At 42.5% G+C, this 22,554-nt stretch overlaps 1 protein-coding gene across 5 annotated transcripts in view; it reads left to right on the top strand.

Moving 5' to 3' along the window:
- VEPH1 (ventricular zone expressed PH domain containing 1) overlaps positions 1 to 22,554 on the top strand; it is a 191,430-nt gene that overhangs the window by 57,349 nt on the left and 111,527 nt on the right. For 4 of the 5 annotated variants that reach the window (XM_045583631.1, XM_045583630.1, XM_036446347.2 and 1 more), the window contains one exon: positions 6,547 to 6,756. In XM_045583631.1, the coding sequence (XP_045439587.1) occupies positions 6,547 to 6,756 (210 nt within the window). Of the gene's footprint in view, positions 1 to 6,546; positions 6,757 to 22,554 lie in introns of those variants that run through there. The other variant, XM_045583633.1, reaches the window with a different exon arrangement.

Below are 22,554 nucleotides of genomic sequence, written 5' to 3'. Positions count from 1 at the left end.
AATAAATTCAATTTAAATAAATAAATAAATGAATAAATAAATAAATAAATAAATCTGGGGCTGACACTGGGGCTGATACCTGTCCCAAAGCCATAGGGATCTGTTCAAGCTACATCGTAAACTCAGTCTAAATCTCACCAATGAGAGCTTTTTATCTCAATCACTAAAAAGTTGAGTCTATAAGGCTGTTGCTGGTAAATTCAAGTGCCCACCCCACCCCCCCCACGACCCGCGTGGCTCAGGGCTTAGGTTCAGGGTTCGGGTTCTGGAGGAGGCCGCACACAAGTGAAAGAGACTAGACAAGAAAGTATAAAATTGGGCATTGGGGGCCAGGTGGAAGCCCAACTCCAGGGGAAGGGCTTCACCTTGCTCTGGCCTGGCTATCCCTTTTATTAAGAGTATGGGATATACCCATAGCCTTTAGGCAGGCAATTCCAATAATAGCCAATCAGCAAGAATTTACATAAGACTAACAGGTGGAAGTTGCTTTAGCTACCATTGCCTCAACTAAACAGTGAGTGGTTGGCTCTGACCTTTCAGAGCTTCAAGGTTGACCAGCCTTCCCTGTTCCTTGTCCACACCTCTCTGCTAGGGAAGGCAATGGGCGGCTCCCAACAGGTAAAGCATATATATGATGGTTTCGGAAGCTGCAACAGAAGATAGCAGTCAGAAAGGTGAGCTGGGCAAGAGGAGGAGAATTGATCTGAACACGGAGGAGAGAATGGAAACAGATTCCTGCAGGTATTGCGGGTGTTGAGTGTGGATCCCAGTAAAAAGAAGAAGCAAGGGTTTGGGAAGCATCCACAGTGGTGTGAATGGGCCCTGCCTGTGCCAGGACCCTAATTGGTGGAAAGAAGCTGTGACAGGTGACTCTTCATCACTTTGTTTCCCGTCAACGCTCCCCTTGGTGTTAAAGCAGCCCCTCCTTGTCTCATTGGGCCCTCAGCTCATCAATAGCTCACCCTGGTTGCTGAGGGGCACAGGCAGTAAGCTAGAGGAGCACCTGACTACCTCCTCTCTCTTAATCTGTCCCTTAATTAGACAGTGGGCAAAGGGAATGGGAGGAGTTCAGGGGAAGGGTTTACTGAGAGAGGGACGTGAAATACGTGGCAACCATCAGAAATGAGAACTAAAGCTTTCAATGATAGTCTAGTTCAATTAACTTTAACTTCAGATAAAATGGGAGAGCTAAAGGAAGGGGTTGTTAACCTTGGGGAATGCAGATGAAAGCAATGCTTTTCTTTCTGGGTAGAATTTGTGCCAGTGCTCTGTAACCTGGACGTGAAGTGCTTGGGTTCTCCAATGAGGGCAAAATGCAGGAATGCCTTCCTCACTACCTACCTTTGAAAGGGCAGGGCAGGGGCTAACTCCTCGGAAAGAGAGGGCAGGGTGGAACTCCTGATCCTCCATTTTGTGTAACTGGACCCTAGCCCTCACCTAACCAATCAGGGTCAGCCAAAGCAGTGACTTCACCACCCCTATAAAACCCTTTGACCTGTTGAAGCTCATGCTCTTCCGCCACGCCGCTGTTGGTGTAAGTGGGACAGAGCCCATACTAGCATGGAACAGGCTTTCTGCTATTGCATCAGATTCGGCTCCCCTGGTGGTCCTTGGGGATCATGAAATCTGAGCATAACATCTTCCGTGACTGGTGATCACCTGGCTTTCCAGGGATGGGGGTCAATAGTTGGCCTGTTGAGAAAATACCTTCTCTATGTGCAGCTGAGTAATCCATGAGATGGCAAATGTAACCTAGCTGCAACATCAACCATAAGTCTGTGAGCTTCCGCATGGCTGGCGGGGCAGGTGGGTGCCCTTCCCCCATCACTGCCCTCTGGGTATCCCTCTCTCTGCAAACCATCCTTCCTCAGGTGAAAACAGGCAGTTCCTGGTTGGTGATTCATGGCTGGAAGCTCCAGAGAACCCTCTGAGTCCATTTATAGGAAGAGGCTGGGTGGTCAATGTTCCAAGTGGCTTTCTGGAGCAAAGTCTGCATTCTTGGCTTCTGAAAATTATTCTGTAGTGGAGCCAGTGAAAGGGACAGAACTTAGTAGCACATGTGAGTTTATCTGTTATTATCCCCAGGATGTGGGCTTCTAGCCCTAACCGGCAGCAAGTGGTGAGTGCAGCTCTCCATTGATTAATGTCCAGACCCAGGGGAACTCCTTTTGTGGTCTGGTCCCTAGAGAAGAGAATAACTTTCTAGGGTTTTTCTCGGCAGTGTAAAGCATTTCTAGTTACATTCCTACTCCTACAGCATCAAGTACAGCATTACTAAGCTGACATGATTCAGAGGTCACTTTCAGTATTTAAAATAGATGTCAGTTGCAGAACATTAAGAAGAGTGTTAAGAGGGTGCGCGCGCGCATGCACACACACACACACACACACACACAAAATACCCTGTTTCCCCGAAAATAAGACAATGTCTTATATTTTTTTTTTTTTTCTCCCAAAGTTGTGCTAGGTCTTATTTTCAGGGGATGTCTTATTTTCGGGGAAACACGGTAGCTGTACCTTCTATTCTATGCATTCAAGTTCTGGTGCTATGTTTCCAGATGGCCCTACCCACAAGGTGCCTGTGGCCTGGGATGATGGGATGTGTCTACAACACTTCAGTTCAGTGACAAGATACTAAAATTGTCAGCAGATTGCTGTGGAAGCAAAAAAAATCCTATATAATAAAGAGCTAATATACTAATTTGACCAAATAGCAAAACAACCGTCCAGATGAAGCCAGGGCTGGGAGGGCCGAGCCCCCTGCACAAAGTTTGTGCATCGGGCCTCTATTAAAAAATAAAATAAAAGGCAGGGATTAATTCTGCTCAGAAAGAAACAGAGAAGCCAAGGATAGGACCCTTCTCTGGGTAACTTGCTCCACATGGTTCCGGTCTGGACTTGTGCCCTTGCCCTATTCCCATCCACTGCCCCACCTACAAACACTGTCCAGGTAACTTGCAATCCCTTCTCTGCATATCTCCATCCTGCTTCCAGGACAGGCCTAAGGGCTGGCCTAGTGAGCCATGGGCTCATCACAGGTGTGCTGGAATATCCACAGACATACGTAGAAGACTCCTTGTGGGGCAAAGCCAGGGGTAGAGAGGGGAGAGGGGCAAGGAAGGGGAGCTAGGGGTCATTTCCCCTGTTCCTTCTACTAAGGCCACAAAAAAATTGCAAGTTCCAGTCAAGCCTCCAGATTGTTATGAAGGCCTGTGTGTCAGGTAGAAGGAAAGAACTTGATTTTTTTATTTTTTTTTTTAACAGCTGCTGAATATTAAGATGTGGTCTGGGGGCCTCCATTTGTACTCTAGCCCCAGGTCCTGTATACGTTAGGACAGCCTGGAGGAAAGGCTTCCCAGAAATAGAGCTATTTGAGGTTGACTTTGCAAGTATGCGAGTTGTCTGTGTTCAAGCCACTGTGGGTAGTCAGTGGCATGCTGCTGAGTCAGCGGGTTCCACGGGAGAAGAGGCATCAGATCGGCTCATCAGTGAAGACCCTGGAATGCCGTGGCACTGGGATTCCAGTCATGAGCTATGGGAAATCTTTGAAGTCCTGACATGATCAGATGGGGTTTTAGGATGGTGACTCTGATGGCAGAGAGGAGAGAATGATTTTAGTCCGGGAGGCCAGTTTGGAAGCCTGCTCAGTGGTCCATGGAATGGGGCTTATGGCCTGAACCAAGGCCACACCAGCTTGCCCTCTGCCAGCCATCCCTATTGTCTGAGTGGCCCCTCTCTCTCAGGAAAGACAAGCTTCTCTGAGACGGGAAGCAGGGCCAAAGAGGCAGCACAGAAAAAGATCAGACTAAAGCAATGTCCTGCATTTGGAAAATAATATTCTTCCTTATCCAAGAATAACCCATCTGAAGCCCAAAGCATCCCTTCCCTAGCACATGTATGATAAACTCTGAGAAATATCTGTCTTTTCTATCACCACCATAATAAACTTTGGATTATCAGGGAACTAGAGCAAATAATCAACTTTTATCTAATTGGTAAAATCAGTATCACTTTATTCACATTGCTTGGGCGTCTCTTCTCCTTGTTTCTTTTATGCATTTAATTCTGGTTAGGTTTTGAATCTTCTTTTTTTTCTTTTCTTCTTTTCCTTTTTTATTTTTCTTTATGGGAGCAACAGACATAACATCCTCTTGGTGTGCCTTGGAGGGTATGATGGAATTAAAGTGAAATTGGCATGACAGGGAGCACATGTCACAGAGACCGGGGTGTTCCGGGAATAGGACATGAACAGTGGGGACAGGGAAATGGAACGCTATAGAATGGGACAGGAAGTGTGTAAGCATTTTCCATTCCTAAGAGCCTCGAGTTAGGTGCACTGCCCTGACCCAAAGCAGCTGGCCGACACCCCTGCCATGCATGCCAGGGATCCCTCGTGGCCTCCCTGAAGGACATACAATCGCTCCCAATGCACAGGCAGCGTTTACTGAACTGTTCATTGCTCTGTGCCAGTTCCCAGAACCTAGCCCAGTCCTCTCCTCCAAAGCCCTAGATATGGATGTAAAGTTTAAATTTACAGGTGGGACTATTTTGCTTATCTCACAACTGTCTTCTTTGATGACTCTATTAGTTATGCTGCATATGGCACATGGTAATATATATGTTTACACATTATGCACAACTAACTATTCGAGTGTATGGGAGGGTGTGATTATCCGAATGTTACCCTGCACAATAATTTAGACTTGCCTTTCTTTGGTGTGTTCCTACCACTCACCCTCCTAGACAGGCTTTGTGCTAGGTACTGGGCATACAGTGGTGTACAAAATAGAAATGATTTTTGACCTTGTAGATCTTTTAGTCCAGCCTGCAAAGCAGACATCTAGACCAGCAATGAAAAAGCGTGAAAAGGACCCGCTCAGACCCATTTAGGGTGTGATCAGAGCTTCAGCAGCGACACTGGACTGAGAGAAGGAAATTTGAGGAAGGCTTCTTAAGGAATTCACAGCTAATCTGAGGCTTCCGAATGACTGGGAGTTGCCCAGCAAAGTTGGGACAATAAGAATTACAGGCAAAATGAATCACATGAGTAAAATCCCAGATGCAAGAGAAAAGTTAGCAAGTCAAGAAAACTTAAAAAAAATTTTTTTTAAATATATTTTATTGCCAAAACTGGTTTGGCTCAGTGGATAGAGCATCAGCCTGCAGACTGTAAGGTCCCAGTTTCTTTTCCAGTCAAGGGCATGTACCTTGGTTGCGGGCACATCCCCGGTAAGGGGTGTGCAAGAGGCAGCTGGTCGATGTTTCTCTCTCATCAATGTTTCTAACTCTCTATCCCTCTCAATTCCTCTGTATGTAAAATCAATAAAATATATTAATATATTATTGATTTTCTTTTTACAGAGAGGAAGGGACACTTGTAGCTAAGAGGTGGGAAAAGCAGGTTGGAGGCAGGGGGTGGATTGTGATTCAGCAGATTGAATTGTGCATTGGATTCCGTTTTAATAACAGAAGCTACATTTCAAATATATTTTTATAAAAAAACAAAACAAAAAAAAACACCATGTAACAAACCAAAAAGGCAAACAAACAACAAACAAAAGAAATAGGTATGTAGAAGGATGGATGAACAAATAGTTTTGACTTCTATTGTTGTTTTATTGTTGTTGTCCTTTGTAATTATCTTATTTTAGCTGGCAAAACAATTTGTTATCAGTATGCAATATGTTTGTGTATTAACATAGTTACTTTATTCCACACAAAAATTTACATTTTCCTTAATATGAAATATTGCATCGTTATATTCATAAAGGAATTAAAATACAGAAAAAATATTAGGCTATTGGGAATATAGTAGAAATTATTTTACTTTCATAATTTTTTAATCTACTACATGTTTTAAATCAAAATGGAAAATTGAAGAAAACATGGGACCTCTCTTCTGCTTTCTTATTTTTATTGTTAAATGTTTCCAAACCAGCCCAGCTGGTGTGGCTCAGTGGTTGAGCAAAAACACATGCCCCAAGCGGTCACGGGTTTGTTTCCCTGTCAGAGAACATGCCTGAGTTTTAGGCTTAATTTCCAGTAGTGGGTGTGCAAGAGGCAGCTCTCATAGATGTTTCTATCTCTCCCTCTTTCTCTCTTTCTAAAAATCAATGAAAATGCATTTAAACGTTTCTAAATCCTATTTCTCCAAATTGAAGGCTTTGATTAAAGTCATCAAGAATCTCTTACATACTTTGTCTTTTAGATTATAGCTCTCATGGTGGTTTGAAGGAAAATATAACACTTCTGATGAGGACCTAACACATCAAAACTTGATTTATGAACAGTGGCATCTAAGTGCTTGTAAACTTTACTCTTTAATAGCACAGCACAGATTAAAAGGAAAAGAAACTGAAGTCTCTGTAATTTTATTGCAAATTTAAAATTTCAGACTTGGGAGATTTGCTTTAGTTCCAACAAGGGTAATAACCTCAGAATGTGCTGAGTTCAGATTTAATCCAAAAAATATGTTAGACTGAATCTGATTTAATTAATTGTCTTCCTTGTTTCTCTTTGTTCCCCCTTCTCCTTTCTTTTTTGCAGGTGGTTCAGAAGTGTATTCCTTTCTTAATTGGGCATTTGAAGGACTCAACCCATAGTGACGTCATCCTAAACATCCTCATAGAGATCGCAGGTTATGAACCGGTGGCTTTGAGCAGTTTCCTTCCAATGCTGAGGGAGATTGGTGAGAGATTCCCCTACCTCATTGGACAGATGGCGAGGATTTATGGAGCTGTTGGGCATGTGGATGAAGTAAGTATGGCTTTTTTTTCTCTCTCTCTCCATTTCTTTAAATTCCACTGGCACTCAATCCATTGAAGCTCTATGACCTACACATTTTTCCTGGGACTTCTGAGAGTTCTCATTTCTTTTTGAACCTTTTGTGTCAAAGCCACATTATATAGCAGGGCTACATGGAAGGTTCAGGAAGTGAGGATTTCATTGCTGGAGTGGCACCTGAGGAAGGAAAGGGTAAAAATGGAAAGAGCAGTATGACAGAGTCAAGACCATCTTATAATAACAAAACCAATTAAGGAGTTTCATCTTATTCTGGTCACAGTTCTGATTAACCCAGGAGACCATCAGTAAGCATGGAGTCAGAGACTCCCTATCTATCTATCTATCTATCTATCTATCTATCTATCCATCTATCTTTATTTATTTATAAAAGTCTAAGTCAGGCGTCTTTAAACTAGGGCCCGCGGGCCACATGCGGCCCGCAGAGGAGTCTGATCCGGCCCGCCAGGTTTTTTGGGCAGTGAGCGCAGCCGAGGTGTTACAGTAGGAATTAGTAGTTCATATAGTCCGGCCCTCCAGCTCTCTGAGGGACCGTGATCTGGCCCCCACTTTAAAAAGTTTGAGGACTCCTGGTCTAAGTGAACAAAAGGCTGGAACAACCAGAACGACTGGTTGCTATGACATGCACTGACCACCAGAAGCTGCCCCATAGTGGTCAGTGTGCTCCCACAGCCAACCTTCTGTAGCCAGTCAATCTCCTATGGTCCCTTTCCCTGTCTGGCAGGCCCCAGCTGGCAGCCAAAAGGTCCCAATTGGCACTGATCACCAGCTAGGCCTAAGGACCTCACCTGTGTACCAATTTTGTGCACCAGACCTCTAGTTATTAATGAAAGCCCATGGGTTTTCTGTCAATAGGGGCCTGGATGCAGTATGCTTTGCGTCTTCTGGATGAGGTTACTTGGGAAAGTGAAATAAACATTCGTGGATGTTAAAAGTCCTAGCCTAAATATTTGCATGATGGAACCTTTTAGCAGGGATCACAGGATGCCATCAGAGCTCTCATGGGGATTAGGCGACTAAGAAAGAATTTTCAGAAGTTCAAGTTCTGAAGAGTGTGTGCATGCCTGTATACATACAGTTACATGTATGTCTGATGATTTTATATTGGGATTTAGGATCTTTATCTTTTTTAAAAAATATATATATTTCATTGATTTTTTACAGAGATTAAGAGAGAGGGATAGAGAGTTTGAAACATTGATGAGAGAGAATCATCGATCAGCTGCCTCTTGCACATATCCTACTGGGGATATGTCCGCAACCAAGGTATATGTCCTTGACCAGAATCGAACCTCGAACCTTTCAGTCAGCAGGCTGATGCTCCATCCACTGAGCCAAACCGACTTCGGCTAGGATCTTTATCTTTTAAAAATAAAAGCAAATACATAATTGATAGAGGGAAGCTTTTACTTTTACCCACTGATATATAATAGTTTCCTATAAGATAAAAGAGATTTCTATAGTTTGTCAACTCAACCCCTTGATTCTACACAGGAGAAAGTTAAAAACTGAAAAAGCGAGGTGACTTACGCAGACCGAGTTGGCTGGTGACTCCATTGGAATTAGATCTTTGATATTCTTTGTTTTGTGTTTTGTTTTGTTTTTTCCAAATATTGTGTCCGAATGGGTCTTTGGTTCTGCTGAGATTTGTAGAGCGCCTGGTGACTGCTGGGCTTCCTCGTGCTGCAGGGCTTTCCCCTCGTTTCCCCAGAGAAGGTGGGAGAGCTGAGCTCCCAAGCAGCCGGCACGCATCAACGTGAGGGCGGATCTTGTAAAAGGATTACGTTGGTAGGGATACGCTGCTTAGTCTAATCCCTCTCTGCCCATAACTGTGGGGAAAGTCTCACGCCTGCCACAATCCGTCTTCTGGTTACACTTTCCCGTGCCGTCGTCACCTTTGCTGCCAGAACCGGCTCGAGTGCCCAAGTGCCTGAAGGCTAACTTCAGCTGACAGCTGTTTGATTGGATCTGCTGATCTTGCAGATTTTTTTTCCCCTGGACTGAAAAATGCAGCCTCTGGTGTAGAAGGCCCTGGAATCTTTAGAAAGTGTACTTTTCCTGGGCTTTGACGGTGTTCTTTTTGGCACAAATGTACTCATGATTCATTCAAGTGTAGTAATGAACATTGGAAATGACTAAACTTCCCACAGAAAAGGTGATATAAATACATTAAAATAAAACACTAGCCATATAACAATTATGTCACTGTAGGTTTTTTCTGACATACGGCAAACCTGAAAATATTTATGTTTGAGGGAGAAAATATTTATTTTTCCGGTGGTTCTGATTCAGCTTTCCAGTAGAGAACAATTGTAGAGCAAATAATTCCAAATGTGTCTGTGTGTAAAGATTACATGGGAAACGTTTTTTACATTATACAAGTTCTTGGGACCCATAGAATACCCATTAAATCAAAATCTCCAGGAAAAGGACCCAGGACTCTGGATTTAGGGGACCCTCTCCCAGGGTACTTCTGATGCAGTTGCTTGTGAATCAGTGTTTTAGATCCTTTGACATTAAGTATTTAAAACATTTTTCTCTTCTAAACTTAGAATCAGGCCTTGTCCATCACCCATCCCACTCTGCTTCCATCAAGCCAGGCTAATCAGTTAAAACTATTCTAAACTACTGGAAACTATTGCAGTTTAGACTAGGTGAGGCTGAGAGTGACCCCAAAATTAAAGACAACAGTAGCCTAAACGAAGATACACATCTACTTCTCTTGCATATACAGGTCTCAAATGCAGTCAGTCTAGAACTTCCTGTGGCAGGAACCCAAAGTTTTTCTGCGTTGTTGCTGTATCATCCTTGAGCACATGGCTTCCATCTCATGGTCCAAGATCACTAATCATCTTTACCTATCAAGTCAGTATTTCAGACATCAGGAAAAGGAAAGGGGAGAAAGACTTTTCCCAGACAGTCAAACACAACCTATTGTTTATATCCCATTGACTAAATAAAACTAAGCTGCACTGGCCATCTTTAGCTGCAAGGGAGGCTGGAACATGTACCGTATTTTCCGGCGTATAAGACGACCCCCTAATTTTATAGTTAAAACATAGGTTTGGGCCTATATTCGCTGTATAATACTACCCCCCACTTTAAAGAAAAGACCTACTTTGCCGTCAAGATCTGCAGGTAATTTTTGTGCAATTTTGGTCTTTTGCCCCCGATTTTTGGTTGACTTTTTTTCATTTCAAAAGTTGTCCTATATGCCGGAAAATACGGGTCTGGATCCAGGATGCTATGTGCCCAGCTAATTGAGAGAACAGGGCAGAAAGAATGATAGAGGACAATGAATGTGTATGTTGCTGATTATTGAGTCATTTTATTTATCTGGGTCTCTTTTCTTAAAAGTAATGTTTTATACTGCTTACCTCCCTCTGGCTCTGAATGTCTTTGATTCCTTTATTTCATTCCATTTAGCATCAGCCTGACAAGATTACCTATAATTGTCAGCAAGGCTCCTTTACTCAGGAATAATGCCCTTGTTATTGGTTTCTAATACCTAAATGTCACCTTTAGAAACTCCTTCTTTTAACTTTAAAGAATGCTAAAGTTAAAATGTTCCAAGAATAAGTAGAGTAGTCCAAGCAGCCATGAACTGTTTAATTTTAGTGAACCGATCAACTCTTTAAAAATCGTGTGGAGCCATATTCCTAAATACCAAAACCAACAGGCAAGATATACATATATGTATGTGTATTTCTACCTAGCCTCTTTCCAAAAATGAACAGGAAATTACTGATGTAATTGCCAGGTGGGCATGAGGGCAGAAGTTGAGTGTGGGGTTCTGGGCATTTATGGAGAAGAAAACTGCAATAAAGAGGGAGCAGCAAGAACTTTGTCCTGAAAGGGCCCTACTACTCTCTGTTTAGAGAGCTAGGTCCATGGTGAGATGAAGGGATAAGATATGGAAAATGTTTAAAGTGTTGATGGTAAGACAGTCATAGTGATGCTCATGGGGAGGCCAAGGGAGTCCTCAACCCAGTGGTTGTGTCCAGGTTCTTGTCACTGCACAGGAAAGAATTCAAGAGCGAGACAGAGAGGTTTAGCAAAACAGCAGATTTATTAAAGTGACACTATACACTTAAGAAGGAAGTGTGGGCAAAATCAGACAGTGAATCACACAGAGGAGGTTTTTATGAACTATGGTGAAGGGGAGGGAATGGAGGTGGTTCCTGGTCTCTGATGCCAGGGGTGGGAGGCGAGGGGTGATTGTCAGTGCAGCTCATCTCAGTCCCTCTTCTCCATATGATAGTATGATGATCTGGAGGGCTTAGAGGTTTCAGAACTGCCATGTATGTCAGCTGAGACTAATTTTGATTCTCTTAACTGTTTCTTATCCCAGGAAATTGGGAGAGGGACAATGGAGGTGTGGGGAGACAGGTGTCTGGCCACACATCATACCCACAGAGTTCTAACTTAGAAAGGAAGGGGAGAGGTAGAGCCTGAGGCTTTTGTTCCCTATGCTAGCTTTCTTGCCTCAGTAGGACCCTAGTGACCTAAGGCCTTAGGATCCTCTCTTCATCCGAAACTGGACTAATCTAAAAATTGATTTAATTTGAAAATTTTATCTTTGACACCAAAGTGAAAATTTCAGATGCATTTAGGGGTTCCAAGTATTACTAATTTTGTTGCTAAGACTTTAGAGATTTTAAAAATGAAGAAAAGCTCATCAAATTTTGAGTATCTTGCTCCAACTTTTGAAATGCACAATCTGTGACTAATTGACTCCGACTGTTCCATCCTCCCTTGTTGCCTGGCTTCTGGCAAACTGCATGGTTTGATCTATAAGAGGAAGAAGGGAGCCTCCTGGGAGTTTGCAGGCCAGGGGTGGTCTCAGGGGTAGAATCAGCTCTGAGTCAATCACACACGTTATTAATTGACTCACGCTTCACCTTCTGTGCTTGTGTGAAGCCAGGTGTAAGAACTCTAGGGCCAGCTATGGGGAACCAGATGGGTGTATCATTCAAATCAGGGCCCATCTGAGTGGGCAAACTGCTTCTACAGCTTGTTGCTACATCATCATTTTTCCATCTGCATTGCACCCAGCAAAGGGAAGTTGCATAAAACAAAAATTAACCCTACAGAAACTTATTTTCTCTATTTCCCAAATTTCCTCACGGATTTTTTTTGCCCAAATTTACATGAAAACATGTTTAATAGCCATAAAATTATTGTGTCACTGAAGAAGGCTATTCAGTGAGTCACAGGGCATTTTCAGGTACATGCTGACATCCAATTCATAACTGTTGGAAGGAGAGTGAAACCGGGAGGGCCAAAGGGCAGAGAACATTTCTTCTGGGACAACTGAAGGGTTGTTGCCCCTGAAGTGCAACCTTCCTTGGTGCTGTCTCCTGAAGAGCACAGCTGGTTCTGCACCATGCCAAGATTCACCCCATTTCTGCAGAATGCTCAGTTGAACAAATGTATAAATAGGAAATATTATTTTATGAGCTATGTCCTCAAGATGGCAAAATAACACAGGTCCTTTTGTCTTTATCAAATGAGAAGTTTGCCATGGAGACCTCTCCTCACATAACAGCAGAAATGACTTCTTAGTAGAAATGTAGGGGACATCTCCAGACATCATCCAGGTGATTCATATAAAGACCTTAGCTCAGTGCCAGGCATATAACAAGTGCTTGATACATTTCAACTAATAATAATAACAGCAGCAAGCAGCAGGAAAAATATAATAAAAACGTGCCTAGCTCTAGAGGGCTAATGAGAAGGGAATGTGCGCCTCCCCACTCTAATGCATCTCTTGCAGAATTACCAGTTTTCTTCCTAAAAATACAACTGTGATCTCACTTCCTTGCACAGTCTTCTGTTGGCTCATCCCCTGCCTATAGGATGATACTAGCTAAACTCCTTGCTTTGCCCCAATCTTTCTTTCTAGCTTTAGCTCTTACCTATCCAGGTTACTCCACCCCCCTATATTCTGTCTACCAGCATTTAGCATCCCTCCCTGAGCACACCTTGCTCTGAAATGTCCTGATCTTCACTGCCTATCTTTCTGCCTGGAGAGTCTCCACCCTCTTCTACTACTTATCTTTTCAACCCACATCAAAAGTCGCCTCCTGTGTAAGTTCTTCCCAATTCCCCAAGTCACCGCCTTGCTCCCGCCACCCTTTGGTTATACGTGAAATTTCATACCATATGAGCTTTGCCTGTTTGTATTTTGCCTGTTCATATCTATTTTTTTCTTCATGAGTCTCTGAGCTCCCAGAAGAAAGGAATCATACCTTATTAATCTGAATTCACCTTTGGCCAAAAGAATAAATGAGTAATCGAGAATACTGTTAATTAAGAATTTGAAGGTTGGATTCTCACCAACCACTTTCATTGAATCAAGTCTTTGCTTATTTCTTTTGGGAGACATAATTATCACTTATGAGGAAGGAGAAAAAGTATTAAGAGGACTGTTGATACTTCGGAGCCTACACAATTTAGCTGAGAGATGAGTTTGACAGGAGACATGGAGTCATTAATCAGAAAGCATGTGATGAGGCATGTCCATCTATGATTTTCAAAGATTCTGGCTCCTTGGAAGGTGGCATAAGGGAAAGATGATATTGGAACATGAAAGAGATTTTCATAGATGAGGCCTCAGCAGATATCAAACTGGGGGAAGTGCAACTCCAAGAAGGAACACTCATCACTGTACTGAGCAGTGATCCTCACCTATGTGACGTCTGTGTAAAAATCCATCACACGAATGATCTTGCTTACTGTGGGGGCTCCCATACAGTGCAACATGGTGACAAAGAGGCTGAGCTTAAGAGTCAGACTTGAATCCTGACTCAGCCACTTAACAGCTTGGTAGCCTTGGGCAAGTTTCATCATATTTCTTTTATATAGATAGATAGATAGATAGATAGATAGATAGATAGAGAGATAGATAGATTTTTTTTCAGAGAGGAAGAGAGAGGGGATAGTGAGTTAGAAACATCAATGAAAAGAATCATTGATCAGCTGCCTCTTGCACACATCCTACTGGGGATGTGTCTGCAACTAAGGTACATGCCCTTGACTGGATTGGAACCTGGGCCCTTTCAGTCCACAGGCCAATGCTCTATCCACTGAGCCACACCGGTTTTGGCTCATCATATCTCTTGACTCAGTTTCCTCATCTGTAAAATAGGAATAGCAGTCTCAGTCACCTCCTAGACTTGTTGTGAGGATTTAATGAATTAAACACTATAAAACAGTGTCTGGCAATTGGGAAACATTCAATAAATGGCAGCATTTCTCTTAGTTACTTCTTTTCCCAGTGTTGCCCAAGGCTTTCTCATTGCCTGCATTTGGGCTGAAGCTTAAGCCTAACAGACAAATTAGGGAGGACAGCAACCAGGTCCATGGCATGCTTTTTCCCTTCTCCTGAGAAAGAGGCTAACTAGATGGATGGACATGCATGGGACAAGTCAAAATAAGGCCAGGCAGAAGAAGAAATGAGGTAATCTAGGTAACCGTATGTATCATTAAAGGTGTGAAGCAGAGCTGGTTATATCCTTTCTCTATTTTTACAAGATAGCTAGTATATGTAGATCTTTTTTCCTCAGAGTGGAATGTGTATCTGCTTTACATTTATATTGCAGAGCATTTTTTTTCCTATGGGGACTGAGAGTAACAAACACAATAATAAAGCCACATTTAGTAAAAATTTTGTAATTTAAAATAGGCCCATTCGTTGAGATGCACTACTTTTCATAAAGGGCAGATAGTCCCTAGCTCCCCGCCTATAAAAACAGCTCACATAACTTTGCAGCCTTTTTTTTTTTTTTTCAAGCTCTCGTGAACTAAACCTGAAGTAGGTTTAAACTGAATGTAGGCCAGACTGACGTTTCTTATCCATGGAGAACTGACATAGAATGTTTATAGTCAGAGGCTTTTGTTTTTCTCATTCTTTTCTCCTCTCATTAGCCTCTCTCAGCTGTGCATGTGGTCTCGGCCCACTTGTTTGGCTACCGAGAATCATAGCCCTCTTTCCTAACACAGGTCAACGTGGCAAAGAGCCGTTTTAGAAATGGCTTTGAGTTTTTTGCAAGGTTGAATTGAACTCATGTGTTCTGTCCGTCCACTTAGGTCTCACACAAATTGAAACCATTTTGGTTTAAGAGTCTAATCCTCATTAGGGCAAGTTTCAACAGAAGGCACATGCTGGTTTGTGGCATGTTGTTCATAGATGTGTTTTTGCCCCGTGCCAGACCTACAAGGCAGCAGCCCTGTGTGGTGGAAACAGAGAGGATGCTGTGGCCCGTTGTTTTCTTTAGCTGGAGACCAGCAGTCTGCACCTGTGAGAGAATCAGATGGCATGCCCTCTGGGTGCAGCCGCTGCCAAGGTGGGTGTCAAATCCTGTGCCCTCTGCCTTGTTTTTCTAACTGGCTGGGAGATGCTGGCCGAGCACCAGGGCGGGTTTATTATATCCTCTCTGGGCTCAGAGACCTGGACCGTAAAGAAGCGACACACATTTTGCCCAGGTTGCGTTTCTGTGACATCCGGCAGGCCTTGCACAAAAGCGCTTTTGGGAGGAAAAGGAAAAGAGTGACAAAGGCAGCTGAAAGCCACATCACTATCCTCATCCTGGCTGTGGGAAAACATCCTGCAAAATAGGACCCGGATAGACCATTTGTGCAGACGATGTGTGCCCTTAACTTGCAAATCAAGATGAAAGGAATTGGGGCGAATGCTATAAGAGGAAGGACCTGTGACTTAAAAACCACAATGTCCCCCAAAGATGGTAGAAGTTAGTTAACACTTTGGTAGGCTCAATAACTTTGGGTTTTGTTTTTTTTTTCTCTCAAGGCTTGGTTGGTGCCAGGCCGCTATTGCTTGGCACTGTAGAATTGTCATCCATTAGGGACAATTAAAAAAAATCCCATATAAAAAATAGCTTCTTTTTTTTTTTTTGTATCATAAGAAGGTTACATGGTAACTGAAAATAATACTAGCAATAGGCCTCTTGTACCGTATAAAGAAAAAGGAACACATTTTAGTACAGAATAAGCTTTTAAGTAACTGCTAGTTTTGCATATCCTCCTTTCTTCAGTGACACAGGGTTAAGCTGCTGATTTTTTCTGCGTGCAGCGCCCAGTGCTGGTGATGGGGACGCAGAGGAGAAAGATGGGGTCCTGCCCTAGGGGACTCAGAGCGAATGGGCTTGAGGGTGATGTACAAAGAGATGATTCCAATTTAATTGTCAAGTTCTCTCTGGGACCAAGTCTCTATAGAAGGCTCACTGGTTTGCAGATTCTGAAAACTCCTCATTGACTAGCAGGCAGTTCCTGTCTTCTGTCTTCTCTCTCCAAATGTGTTCATCACTGGTACCCAGTGAAAGATGAGACAGAGGGCCGAAAACCAAGACTACAGGCTCTATTAGAGGAGAAGGACCCTGCTGGGCTGCCTCACAAAGGAAAGAGAGCACACCTGCAGAGGTGAGCATGCCTTTTGAGGGGAGGAATGGGAAGGGATGGGGCTTAGGGTACTCGGCACATGCTGATTGGTGGTTTCATATAAGGCACATGATTAGGCACTTAGGTACTTAGGTACTTAGGAATCGGGGGCTTAGGATATTTGGCAGGTGCTGATTGGTGGTCCATATAAGGTGCCTGGTTAGGTGCTCAGGAATGTCCAGGCTGCAGGTGCAGTTTACATCATACTCCATCCATCAGTTGGGGGAAGGGAGGAACTATCACCCAGCTCACCAGGAGCAGTATTTTGTTTCTGTTCATAATGCAGACAAGTAAGTGAATACTATGTACTTCAGTTCCTAAGAAACTAAAAGAGCCCGGGAAAAGGACAGGAAGTCCCCACAAATAGTTGCAACCCTAGAGGAGTAAATGGTTACAGAAGTTGCATTTTGCAGTAATTCTCGAAGTGTCTTAGAATTATCAACTGTAATTGAGACCAATTATGCAAAGGACTCCCAGGTCCTCCGTGAGCAGGCAGCAAGGTGAGCCCCATGACACCGCAGTGGCACCCAGAAGGAGCCTCTGCACCTCTGGGTGTAGGCCAGGAGTGGTCAGCCTGGTCCCCACCGGTCTGATCTTCCCGTCTTCAGAGGGGCACAGTCTGACTTTCTCACACCAGAATCTGTGAGGGAAGTAGGCCTGTGCGTTTCCCAAGCTAAGCAGGACGTTTCCACCTGGTGACTGCCCCTTCCAGCCTTGAGCTCGAGAAGTGAATGAACCACCAGAAAGGACAGCTGGCCATTGGCCATAGAAGGGTCTAGTGCACATGTGTCAAACACAAGGCCTGCGGGCCAAATCCGTCCCGCCAGGCCTTACAATGTGGCCCGCACCGCGCTGTCATCACTGCACTCTGCTGCGTTTCCATCACAATGACAGTTTATGACTGTTCAGTAAACCATTCGGCCCGCGATTTAGGCTGGATTTTAGATTTTGGCCCCTTCTCTGATTGAGTTCGACACCCCTAGTCTAGTGGGTGAAGTAGTTGCTAATTCCAGCTCAAATCCCACTGCTCTTTTAAAACAGCAACTGCAGTCCTTTAACCCCACACATACCCCGCCCCAGGCCTCAGATTTAAATCACTTGGTATAATAAGTCTGCTACTTCCAGCTGCCCACATTGGCAGGCCTTTTTTTTTTTTTTTTTTTTTTTTTTTTTTTTTTTTTTTTGGCTATGACAAACCAAAGCAACTACCTCCATCTAAGTGAACTGGATGAAACAAGATTTTGTCTTTCAATAAACAGTCACCCCTTCCCCCAAAAAGCCACTTCCCAGAACCCATCTTCTCTACAACTCCGTATCCCCCAAAAAGCCACTTCCCAGAACCCATCTTCTCTACAACTCCGTATCTCTACAACTCCGTATCCCTACCAGGCATAAGAAGGAGTTGGTTACCAACTCCTTCTTATGCCTGGTAGGTTCCAATTAAGTTGGCAGGAAAGGAGGAAACAGGCCCCCTTAGAAAGTGACAATGACCTTGAAGTCAAGATGCATAGATTTTAATGAACCTGTACAGTAGATACAATGGGAACAGTAGATATAATGACCTGACTCCTCTGTTATTCTGTTGAGAAATGGCAAGATGAAACCATGCTATGTTATAACGTGCTCCCTCCCCATTCGTATGTTGAAAGCTCACCCCAAGGTAAGGTATTAGGTGGAGGGGAGCAGGTGCTTTGGGAGGTAATTAGGTGATGAGAGGGGAGTCCTCAGGGGTGGGATTAGTGCCTTATTAGTGCCCTTATAAGAAAGCTCCCTTGCCCCTCCCTCTGTGGAGCCAAGCACCAGATCTGCCAGCACGATGATCTTGGACTTTCAAACCTCCACAACTGTGAGAAATAAATGCCTGCTGTTTATAAGCCACCCAGTGTGTGATATATTGTGAGAGACAAACCAAAAGTCCATTTAAGAATTCAACACAACCCTATAGAAATCCTAAAAGGTCATTTTACTTTATTCCCACCATTTACATAAAAGTGAGCTCACTGATGGGTGGGAAGCAATTTGTAAGGTAATTAATTGCTTTCTCCAGGCTAGGATATTTTAAACTTTCTCATTTGAGCACACCCTGGCCAGACACACCTTCAAAACCCCATCCTATTAGTTGCAAATGTTTGATTATTTTTATTTACTTATTTATTTATGCCCTACTTACTTCCAGCAAGTGGTTAAGGCCATTCACACTGAAAACATAGTTGATCTGTGACCAAAAAAATTCATCCAAGGAAAAATCTGGGAACAAAGAAAGGGAGCATTGGAGAGATTGGGAGGGGAAGGTTGGGGGTTAAGGTACCAACCCCTCCAAAAAAAAACAAAACAAAGAACAACAACAACACAACAACCCAAAACTATATAAACTCCCCTAGCTAAAGAAATTGCCAATCTCAGGCAAGGTTTATAATTTTGCAAATTGCATTTTTCCATTTCATTCTACCTTATAAGTAATGAAATAATACCCTTCCAAATATTTCTGGCTAACATATTTGGGAAGTTACATCTCAACTACCATGGCCGGGGGGGGGGGGGGGGGGGGGGGGGGGGGCAGAAATCTAGCAATTTCTTTTTGAAAATAAGTAGGTGCAAAGAAAGATAGGCATCTTGTATTTAATTATATAATGAGTAAATCATGTCATGTAATGAGTAAATTGTGGAAAGTTCAATTGTAGCTGATGTACAGTTCGACTAAGTTAAGTCTTACCATATTGTTAATGAGCACAAAGTACATTTTTTTCCTGGCAAAAGGTTCAAACACAATTTCTTTTTCTTTTTCTTTTTTTCTTCCTTCCTATTTCCTTTCTTCCTTTTTTGACCCATAATCAGCATCTTTCTTCAAAATCGTTTTCCATGATTGGGGCCACAAAGCTCTGCGGTTACTTTTTTCTATCCTTCTATGATTACCCCACATTTGCCAAACAGATATTGTGTAATTAAAGATGGGCTGCTTCTTTGAGTTCCCTAGAAATGTTCCAATGCTAACGTCCCCAATGGTCTTTCCAAAGTTTGCTTAACTGAAGCAAAAGAAGTAGCAGAACCATTGTTCAGGATAATCAATCAGAGGCCATTTACATCAGGGGACATTGTTTTGCCTAGACAGTAGTGTGGAGGACGAAGAAATCCTGGCTCCATATAATTCATCCTGGGACCCTTGAGCCCACACAAAAGATTTACCTTTAAGAGGCTAAGTTCCCAAGCCCCCAGTTTTTTAGAGTCAATCTGAACTATGGGACCTTGACGTTTTTTATCAAACCACAAAATAACACTATGTTCAAAGGTCAAATTAGATGGACTTCTACAAGCTTTAAGGTCTGTTAAGTATTTGGGAGTCAGTACAAATAAAAGAGGCTGGGAAATAAGCTCTCGGCACAAATGGAGAGAGATTTGAGATTTCAAACATAAGTGCGGCTGCACTAAACACTATTTTTAAGGAAAATGATCTTAAGCTGGAACATTTTATTTGACAGCAGACCATGTCCAGTTTTCTGCCCCTTAAAAATATAAATCATGCTTAAAGCGTAATTTATTTGGTTACATTATTGCCTCAAATAGCAAATAGCAAATCACATTCTCTGATTTCTGTCTTAAAACCTAAGTCAATTTCATTCAAACATCTTTTTGAGGAAGGCATAGTAAGTTCCATATTTAAATGAAAGCCATTATTGCTTTATAAATACAAAAATTATACCTGTGTGTGTGTGTGTGTGTGTGTGTGTGTGTTTTTACAAGGGTGGAGTTTACTTAGCATTCTGCGCCAAAGGCATAGAGTTGAACTGAGTCCAACAGAGCCTTAATTTTTGCCATGTTACAAAATTTGAGCTCATTCAAAACAAAGGATACATCTGTTTTCATCAGCTGTTTTTTGACTTTTATTACTGGGACTTATTTTAAAAATTGTTTTGCCTAGACAGTATTGTTCTACTAGGCATGATTTATGACTCTCCTGTGTGCCCACAGAATCTATGAGTTCCTGAAATCATGAAACTGAATAGAAATAATAAAGAATAGAAACGTATTCCATGTACATTGATTAAATAATCATTTAGAATATATAAATATGTTTAAATTCTAATAGCATTTTTGTTTATCAATGGGAAGAAAATATGTTCAATTAAAAAACTGAGGCATGATCAGAGGATAAACGAATGAATTGAGGCCTGTGACTTTTTGGACTGCCATTTTAAAAATCAGCTCAAAGCTAGAGGTTTATCTGCTTAAGAGAGACTTTAACAATGAATTTTTGTTTATTTAATCTCTACTTTATTCCACTAAATAAGGGATCTCAGGGAGCTTGCCCTTTAGTGTTCTGTTAAAGAATTAGTAAATCTTAGCTTTTGAATATGATAAGCTAACAACATTTGATGACTACTTACTGTACAAGTATTTTGGATATGTTTTTTATGCTAATATTTTAAGAGTAGAAGTGTATATCCTTGTCTGGGTAGCATAATTCTTAGAGAATTAAATTTATTCATTATATCATTATTTTAGAATTTATAGATGACTGCATAGCTTAGTCATTTCTGCCTTGCCTAATCCAATAGTATTTTATGGGATTAAAAATGTTATAATAGTTAAATATTTTTACTTTAGACACTAGAAAAGATTGAAGAAGGTTGGGAAATAATTGCAACAAGAAAAAGATCTAGCTATCTATAGATAATAAGTTAAAATTGGGTTCAGGTCACTAAGAAAATCTTGTTATATAGTGTTGTGAATTTATAATGTTCCATTTTTTTAAAAAAAAAAAAGGAAACAGAATTTCACAGTAAAATGAGTGTATTTCACATCTAGGTAAACTTTTTGGCAAGTTCCCAAAATAACTAGTCCACGTTTGCTTATATTGAGCTAGTTTGGGATCTTTGGTCATTTTGCAGATAAGTTTTTCTTTGGCTTTCTCATAATTATAGTTCTCATTCCCAAACTCAGTGTCCTAAACCAAATGGATCCCTTTTTTAGAAGAGTGGCATTATTCTAATCTCTCTCTCTCTCTCTCTCTCTCTCTCTCTCTCTCTCTCTCTCTCTCTCTCGTCTTTTATGGAGAACAAAGAAAGATAAAAAACAGATTTCAAAATATTTTATGTTACCCACATTTTTCATTATCTGCTATGAATAACTGCATTGCAAAAGGCAAATGGCTGTGGCCATTCTTCAATCTACACACCCGAGTTGGGTCATGCATACAAAATCTATACTAATAATAGGGTAATATGCTAATTAGACTGGAGACCTTCCGGATGTCCTTCTGGACAAAGCCATGATGGCAGAGCCAAGGCAGAAGTGGTTAGGGGTGATCAGGCCAGGAGGGGAGGGAAGTTGGGTGCAAGCAGTCCAGCGGGGGGGAAGTTGGGGATGAGCAGGCTGGTAAAGGGGGACAGTTGGTGATCAGGCCAGCAGGTGGGGGCAGTTGGGGGTGAGCAGGCTGGTGGGGAGCAGTTGGGATGATCAAGCCAGCAGGTGCAGGTGAGCAGGCTGGTGGAGGTAATTGGGGTGATCTGGCTGGCAGGGGGGAAGTTGGGGGTAAGCAGGCTGTTGGGGGGGGGGGCAATTGGAGGCAGTCAATCCAGCAAGGGGGAGCAGTTGGGGGCAAGAAGGCCAGCGGGGGGGGGGGGGGGAGTTGGTGTGAGCAGGCCAGCAGGGGGAACAATTGGGGGCAATAAAGCCAGCAAGGGGAGGGTAGTTGCGAGTGAGCAGGCTGACAGGGGAGGGGTTAGGGGGCAATTAGGCAGGCAGGTGAGCAGTTGGAGCCAGCAGTCCCAGATTGTGAGAGGGATGTCTGACTGCTGGTTTAGGCCCAATCCCACAGAGACTGGGCCTAAACCAGCAGTCAGACATCCCCCGAGGAGCCCCAGATTGGAGAGGGTACAGGCAGGGCTGAGGGATACACACCCCTGTGCATGAATTTTGTGCACTGGGCCACTAGTAATGTATAATGGGGAGAATTAATATGTGGATAAAAAAATAGAGCTCATATGCATTTGGATGTATAGTCCAAATGCATATGAACCCCTTGTATCTGCAGGTTCAGCATCTGTGGCTTCAACTAACCAAGAATTAAAATATATATATATATATTTTTTTTTTTTAAGTGTTTCATTGTTGTTGACGTGTACTATGTAGTTAGGCCTGCGATGGTTGCATCTGTACTGAACATGTACAGACCTTTTTTTTCTTGTCATTATTCCACAAACAATAGAGTATAACCATTATTTACATAGCATTCCCATTGTATTAGGTAATCAGAGATGTTTTAAAGTGGTATCAGCAGGGGGTCTTGGAACCAAT

Source organism: Pipistrellus kuhlii, unplaced genomic scaffold (genome assembly GCF_014108245.1).
Source record: "Pipistrellus kuhlii isolate mPipKuh1 unplaced genomic scaffold, mPipKuh1.p scaffold_m20_p_2, whole genome shotgun sequence".
NCBI lineage: Eukaryota > Metazoa > Chordata > Mammalia > Chiroptera > Vespertilionidae > Pipistrellus > Pipistrellus kuhlii.
The sequence above is the reverse complement of the archived record's forward strand: the minus strand, read 5'-3'. Positions and strand labels throughout refer to the sequence as shown.